We start from the raw sequence: 7,789 nt of genomic DNA on the forward strand, positions 1-7,789 counted from the left end.
CAAGCCCCCCCCCCCCCCCCCCTTGGCCCTCATGCTAATGAACCCCATTTCTTTCATGTACTTTGGGTCTTAGTAAGTCTTGGGAGCCGTTACCTTTCTGGGGGCTGCTATTTTTACGAGCGAAAAATGTGCGGATAGACAGCAAAAATCTAGGCCGGATGGTGGAAGTGAAGCCGAACCGGAGAGAGCGTGACGGTTTACTATAGATGACTACTGCATGCTCGCTCCTGCTTTAGAACGAGGGTTGTTATGATCTATGAAGGACTGTTACCTTTGGAAATCTATAGAAGCACCCAAAAATGCCGTGAAGATTGGGAATCCGCTACTAAGTACTTTGGGGCCCAAACATGACGGAAGTGCCACGCTGCAGGTCATTCGAAGCATTCCGTTTACGAACTTGGAAACGACTGTAAAATAGACTTCATGCTGTGAGCCCCTAGAAAAAATGTAAGTCAAAGAATACTGCAGTATTTAAACGTCTCTCTCGGAAAAATAAAGATTTTTTGCGTCAATACGAACTTTGGAAAAGCGTTACATTAAATTTGTCACGTAAGTTCGTGGGTCACAACATGTCACAAATGTCCCAGCATTCACTGTGGTCGTGTCATTTCAATGCTGACTCAGTGCATGCAGAGCAACAGTTGTATGGCTTTGTGTATAAATACTATGGGAGATTTTGTGCTCCGCAAATCAATGTCATGGTTTATCCTTGTTTTACCTTCTTTGTTCTTGAAGTATTCATCAGGTAAGCTTATTTCCGATGCTCAGGAATGCGCGTTTATTGGGAAAATGACGCGATAACATTTGTCTTCCTTATTTTACAGGCGAACAGCGAGTCCGTGTTTACTCTGCCACAGATTTTATGCTTTTTGATAGCAACGACCTTCTTTATTTTGAGATTCTGCAACCTAAAAATATAAGCTATATCTACAAAGTTAGACCTGCGAAAGACTTTGGTGGAAAATTTGTAAGTATAAAGTTCTTTTAAGCTTGAACATGTCATTTTGCGATTGGTTTTTCAAGAACGAGAATCTCTAATAATTTTTCATTTACTCCACGCAGTTTGAGCTAATTTTTAATTTGTTTCTCTGTTGTGCATAAATTATACTGTTCTCCCACCTGCGACAGCTGTGTAAAGACGTGCTTCAAAGTCCTTTGTTGCTAAATTAGGTGTATCAAACTTGCTTTTATATTGAGCTTGACTTCCAAAAAAGTGACGTTAAGTTAATTTTAACTACTTCCGGTAAGTTTTAAGAATTCATTTAATGATGTCTGCACCTGTAATAAAAATGTTGAGTTATTCGTTATATTTTGTTTCAACTAAAACATGCATGTATATGTCCAAGACAGTTCTTGTGTTTAATAACGGATACAACGTGACGTGTCCTAATGGCTGTTTATTTTATTTCTTGTGTCTTTAAGGATTTTAAATCAGGCCTTGTGAATCTGGTAGCTGCTGACCCTCTTGATGCGTGCTATTCTGTTAATAATGGCCCAGCCTTGCACAGGTCAATAGCCTTGGTTGAAAGAGGGTGAGTGAGTGTTTGAGTACCATACTTATTACCTTGAATACCATAAAATTCCAGTTTTAAGCCCCCCCCCGCTTATAAGCCCCCCCCCCCCTTAAAGGCCCCTTTAACTGGAAACAAAAAATACATCCGATTAAAAGCCCCCTCCCCCCCCCCCCGAATATAAGCCCCCCTCTACTGGATGACAGTACTGATCAGGTCTAAATGTTGCTTTATTGTGCAGTTGTAACTTAAAAACATATTTCAATCAACACTCCCTTGGCTCTTTTCGAAACAATTTTTTCATTCCACTTAATATAAGCCCTCCCAAAACCCCTTACGAAGTTGTATAAGCCCAGGGCTTATAGAGGCCCTGCCAGGGAGACAGCGACGGCCAGAGCGACAGCACGGGGCACACCCGCCCGGGGCCAGACGGCGGACGCGACCGGGGCCGGCGGGGGCTCTATAACTGGAATTCTACTGTATATAGTCACCCCTTGATAAATCGCCCCCACCCCTCAAATAATTACCCCCACACCCTGACCTCCCTTGAATAATCAACTCCCTCTCTTTCTACCCCCCTACCTTTCATTCACCCCTTTCCTGTCAAATAAAAAAAATATGACTGGGATAGGAATGACTTGAGCTTTGATGCCAAGGATATAATTTGACACTGAAACTTAGTCAAACAAACTAAATTGAGAACGCTTAGAAAGCCTGCATTAAGTGTAGTTGAGGTGATTATTTTGTGATTAAATGGCATAATGAAACATAATTTACAGCATTACTTTCAGTGAGCAATATCTGAAATTATCACCCATCTCGATTAAGTGCCACCTGACCCCCTCAAATGTTGCATCTTTAACAAAACTGTCACAAAGTTCAAAACCAGTTTGACAATCACTGATTCACATGCTGAACATGGTCGAGTATTGAAAAGTCGCCCCTGTTTCTGTTTTTTTGCTTCAACCTTACTGTGCCTTAATGTGCCGAGGTGAAAAATCCACTCCATTTTTTTTCAGACGTCTAGGGTTGCTTCACTCCCCTCCCTACCCCTGGCCAGCGGTACATTGTTTTATGTGGCTAACGTTCCTTTTATTTTTTTACATCTCTGCATGCTAAGACCACACTTTCCAAATGCAGATTTCATTTGTCACTTATCTGTTTGAGTTGCACATGCTCTGATTGAAGAAGGGCCATGCCCTAAATACTTGCTAACTATTAACATGTTCATGTTTTTGCACAATTTTATTTTCAATTAATTTTACAATATTCAGAGTGATCAGGTAGCCTGCAGAGTGAAATGATGTCTCTCTTTGGGTACCAGTTCTGTAGTCTCATGTCCTCTTGCACTTGATAATTCTTTCACTGTACAGGGTGAAGAAACTACATTTAGATCTTTGAATACTTCTTTGACTGAACATAAATTTTCTGCCTTCAATTAAGAACTCTGACTCACAAAATATTGAAATGCATCTACAATTTTTTTCCCAGGGGTTGTTCTTTTGTCTCAAAAACTAAGACAGTTGAAAGTCATGGAGCCATCGCAGTATTTATAGCAGACAAACTGCAGTTTGACAATGGGGAATCTTTAGTCGACATGATTCATGATGGAACAACAAGAGATGTTCATATTCCGGCAGGATTCATGCTGGGAGCTGATGGGTAAGACACTCGTCATCTTGCATTCTTTGCAGCCATCCAATTGCATCCATTTGTTTTGAAAAAAAATTCACTATTCAATGTGACTACATTTCTTTCTTTCTGCAACCTTTTGCAAAACTATGATGGGTAAAAATATTGGCCAGCATTCTGACCTGAATCCATGTCTCTTTCTGTAGTTTCATATGGGGGCTGGGTAAATTCCCCTGGAAGGTATGCTATGCTAGTCAATTATTGGTTAGCTCATACTTCTAGTAGTCACCATTATTTATATTGTGTGGAGGGCTGATAGGAACTGTGAGTTAAAAATGTCTTGCCCAAGAACACAACACATTGTCCTCGTATTCTGGGCTCAAACCTGGACCACTCAATCCCGAGTACAACACGCTAACCATTAGGCTGCTGTGCCCCCAGGGGGGGTACTTGCAGTATACATGACGGGGGGTCCGACGGAGCTTCATATTGTGAACCCAAAAAAATACACGAGCCTGAAATTTTACACCCAAAAAAATACCTGGCATCAAAATTCTCTACCCCAAAAAGTACAAGACATAGCACCTCGATACTGATTTATTCAATGAAACAGACTTTAAGACCTAAAAAAATACATGACAGATCTCTTGACCCAAAAAAATACCGAGGGTGTAAATTTTCAACCCAAAAAAATACGTCGAACCTCCCCGTCATGTATACTGCAAGTACCCCCCCCCCTGGGGCTGTGCCACCCACATTCATGTGCATAACATTAATTTAATTTAATTCTGACAGGTATCACATCAAACGTGGAATAGAGGAAGCAGGGATGGCAGCAGCAGTTATATCCATTCCTCTTAACATCACGACAACTCCGCATCTTTACACCAGGCAGCCTCCGTGGTCATATTGGTGATGATAACTGTATAATTAACAATCTAACTTATATAATTAATATCTATAAAAAAAGTGTTTAATACCAGTAAAGAAATCAAGAGCCTGATTTGGCAAAATAAATTAGCAGTCAATAATTTATATCAGGTCTATTTGCACTTAAGGCTAGAGTTTTAGCATGGCTCAGATTTAAAAAAGGTTCTTGAACCAATTTTACAATGCAATATTATTTTAATGTCAGAAAAGAGAGAAGAATTTGAGCAAGTCTATCTACTGTACTTTGACTTGTGACTTGCTCAGATTCTTATTCTAACTCAGTATGATTAATTGTATTTATTCAAGCACAAAAAAGCATATTTTAAGGCTTATACTTTCTGCACGTTTAGAAAAATTCTTGGGTTACCTTGTCTAAAACTAAGAATAGGTCCACAGGGTATCACTGAATTTTCTATTTCAAGTTACTTTAGGATTTTCTGGAGAAACTGAAAATATTTATGTTCACTTGGTAGAAATTCATGCTTGAAGATAAAATTTAGACACTAAGCTTCATACGGTTTTACCCAAAAATACAATACCTTATATCGTTGAGGTATTCATTTTATACATAATTTTTTAACTCAATGGCGAACATGTAAAATGTTTTGAAGAACGTTTATACAGAAAGTTACACATTTAGAAGTTAAAAACTTCTTCTTTAGAATTCAACAGATATAAGTTTAACCCTATCACAATTTACATGTAAGTATAGTTTATAATATATTTTGTCTCAAAGACTGAATACAAAGGTTGCACATTTCCAAAAGAAGTATTTAGATAACATTATATTGTTAAGCCTATTGTATTGAAAGTGATTCATATATTTTTGGGGAAATTCATTTTTTGGCGTTTTTGACACTGTTGCCCATTTCAACAGGCCCCTTTTGGGGTTTATTTTTCCCAGGGGGGGGGTACTCCGGGGTCCAAATGACGGGGATGTGCGAACGATTTTTTTGGGGTCGAAATTTTCGATTCCGGGGTTTTTTTGGGTAGGAGAATTTGGCAGGTATTTCTTTGGGTGACTTGATTTAAATAGGGGATTTTTTGGGGTATTAAAATCAAACTAAAGTGCCTTAGCGCGGCCTTGGCAACTTAGGGGTAGTTTGACTAGGGATTTTTTTGGGCGTTTTTTTGGTCCAGGGATTTTTTTGGGTAATGTCGGAAGACTTATGGATTTTTTTGGGTCCTGAGTTTTGCCTTCATTCGATCATCCCCGTCACTTTGATCCCGGAGTACCCCCCAGGGTTATTTTTGCACTCAGATGTTATATCGGGGGATGTTAAATATTAGGTGGTAAATACTGACTTCAGGTGAAATAAAGAGATATTTATCGCGAACTTGACAGCGTTTTAATTGTTTGTCACTTGTCAGCCAAGGGTGTCCTATACTTCTCGAGGAAGAAAAGACCCTGGGAAAGAGGTCGCGTTGTTGCGTCATGGGGGGCGGAGGGGCGGGCGGTAAGAGTAGACGGTAAAGCAGTCGTTTTTTTTATCGTAAATCCGCTTGGAAGATGAGAAGCGCCGACCTCTCGTTCGAATACCGCGCGCTCGCAAAAAATAAGACTGTTTTGTTTTGCAGTCTACATTCAATCTCTTGTATTTGAATAGTCGCATGTTGGAAGTTTTGTCTACAGACTGAGCAGTTTAAAACAGCTGCTCATCTTGTCTCGCAATGTAGCAAGAATAACTGGAAGTATAATCAACTGCAGTTCTTTCGGCAACAGTGCAACAGTCTCAGTTTGAAGCGCTCTATACTGCGTATAAAACGAACCAAACGGCTTCTTCAACGTTTAAGAGCAGCAGAGTTGTTTACAATGGAATGGCACGATTACGCCAAGCAAGTCACTTGCATTATAATGAAAGCTGTGATTGGCTGATCACGCATGTCATGACGAGGCAAGCTCAGTGGATCAAAGGACAAAATTATTTTGTTACTATGAGATGCCCATGTCACTGTTCTAAACATCACTTTACCTCTGTTTCAAAACGAGTCTACGTGCGAAACCATTCATATGAAAATGAGTTCCACATACACGTCCATTTTCTAATATACCCTGAGTACCAAAGGATTTTTTCTCGCGGGCGGTGGATACTTCGGCAGCCGAAAGCCGCACCCGCGCAAAAAAAAACCTCTGGCACCCAGGGTAATTTTCTTACAAATCAAACTCATTTTCATTTGAATGGTTTCGCACGTAGACTCGTTTTGAAACAGAGGCAAAGGATAACTCGTAAAATGGCCTAATCGGCTGAAAGTTGTGTAATACAACATCGAAAATAAAATCTCGCGACATTTTTGTTACAAAAGCTGCCTTAGGCGAAGAAACAACATCACCCCGCCCAAAGCATGTGTTATGACCAGCTTTCCATGATTAAAAACAGCGGAAACCTGGTTCGAGCCGTTTTCCCCACTGAGACCACAGTTGACCAAAGCATACTATAAAGAATTACTATGGATTTAAAATTGAGCGGACTATGAGAGTTTGATTTGTAGAGGGTCCTGAAGGGGGGGGGGGGGGGAGGGGTTATAAATCCCAACAGGATTAATTCCCAGCCAGGAGGCTCCTGTCCCAGCCCAAATTTTGCGCGAATTCCATTTCCCAGCCCATTGTTTCCCAACCTTTTTTCAAATCCCATTCCCAGTTCCATCGTTTTTTTGTTGTGATTCCCAGTCCCAGTGACCCAAATCTCATTTTCTTAGTTAAAATTTGCCCAAATCGAATTTAGGCCTTTCCCTTTTCATATTTCGAGCAACGTTTTCCCCTTCGAGCAACATTTTTCCTCTCGAGCAACTTGTTGCATTTTGAGCAATTTCCAGACTGCAAATCTCCGAAGATTAACCGAGTGTAGTTCAAAGGCCAATACAAACGTTTCCGAATATTTGCAAAGTTCGCCGAAGATGTTCGAGGAACATCTGTAGACGTTTCAACTTTCGGCTCATTCTTACAAACTCGTCAGAAAACATGACGTCATCGATATCTTCACGATTTTCTCAGTTAAATAAATCCTTGTTATTTAACAAATTTTCCCCTTAATATGTTATTTAGATACTTCTTTTGCTGAAAAATTGCATAAAACTGCTTTGAAATCTTACCCTCAAAGGGAAATTAGCATATATTTAGAGAAATTTTCTTGTTTTAATAGAAATAGCGTTTTGGATTTTGGGGGACAACTTTCGACCACCTTTTTAATCAGAAGCAACTTTTTTTGAGTTTCTGGAGCAACTTTTGAGCAACTTTTTGAGAAATTACGGGCAACTTTTTGGGAAATCTCGAGCAACTTGTGGAAAGCCCTAAAAACGATCCCAGTACCCACTTAACCCCTTCAGGCCCCTCTTTATATGGATTTGGAATTGAGTTGAAAATATTTCTCTTTTCCTTTGAAAGGTTACAATTAAGTGTAAAACCATGTACACCAGCCGGTTTTAACTTCTCACCAGTTGATTGCACTGGTCTGAAAAGTACAGAAAAGTTTGAAAAAAAGACTCCCCACCCCCCAGGCTTTTATGTTTCCCAAACGAAACAAGAGGATGCTGGGATTGCGAGTTAGGCGCATGCCCAGTGAAACCGGGAGACGGCTCAGGATCCTCGAAGCTTTCCGAAGGTGGAAATGCTAAAATAAATGACCTAAAATTTAGTTCTTTTAGGGACTGTTACCAGTGCTTAGGCAAAGTATTAAAGGATTGTCCAATGTTCTTTGCTACTGTGGAAAAAAGTTGCG

At 40.0% G+C, this 7,789-nt stretch overlaps 2 protein-coding genes and 1 long non-coding RNA gene across 4 annotated transcripts in view; all 3 read left to right on the forward strand.

Annotated features, from left to right (window-relative positions):
- Positions 1–447: 447 nt before the first annotated feature.
- On the forward strand, positions 448–4,329 carry LOC144643103 (protease-associated domain-containing protein 1-like). The gene is made up of 5 exons (XM_078502246.1): positions 448–745; positions 825–967; positions 1,423–1,532; positions 3,003–3,173; positions 3,939–4,329. Exons 1-5 carry the CDS (start codon positions 613–615, stop codon positions 4,057–4,059), a joined length of 678 nt encoding a protein of 225 aa, XP_078358372.1. The 5' UTR covers positions 448–612; the 3' UTR covers positions 4,060–4,329.
- A 22-nt stretch (positions 4,330–4,351) lies between these two features.
- LOC144643104 (uncharacterized) lies at positions 4,352–5,410 on the forward strand. The gene is made up of 2 exons (XR_013568854.1): positions 4,352–4,962; positions 5,317–5,410. It is a non-coding gene; the product is annotated as an uncharacterized LOC144643104 (long non-coding RNA).
- Positions 5,411–7,635: 2,225 nt separating this feature from the next.
- Positions 7,636–7,789, forward strand: part of LOC144643105 (E3 ubiquitin-protein ligase KCMF1-like) — a 12,087-nt gene continuing 11,933 nt past the window's right edge. For both annotated transcript variants that reach the window (XM_078502248.1, XM_078502249.1), the window contains exon 1: positions 7,636–7,789. This exon is cut by the window's right edge and continues 79 nt beyond it. The gene's annotated coding sequence lies outside the window, so the exon portion shown is untranslated.

Source organism: Oculina patagonica, chromosome 2, assembly GCF_052425735.1.
Source record: "Oculina patagonica isolate OP01 chromosome 2, crgOcupat, whole genome shotgun sequence".
In the NCBI taxonomy this organism is placed as follows: domain Eukaryota; kingdom Metazoa; phylum Cnidaria; class Anthozoa; order Scleractinia; family Oculinidae; genus Oculina; species Oculina patagonica.

What these genes read in the sequence shown, in the direction of transcription:
- LOC144643103 (XM_078502246.1), top strand. Translation starts at nt 613, where the DNA reads ATGCTGACTCAGTGCATGCAGAGCAACAGTTGTATGGCTTTGTGTATA. An exon ending in AAGACTTTGGTGGAAAATTT is followed by an intron (nt 968 to 1,422) that starts GTAAGTATAAAG and finishes TGTGTCTTTAAG; the next exon opens with GATTTTAAATCAGGCCTTGT. An exon ending in TTCATGCTGGGAGCTGATGG is followed by an intron (nt 3,174 to 3,938) that starts GTAAGACACTCG and finishes TAATTCTGACAG; the next exon opens with GTATCACATCAAACGTGGAA.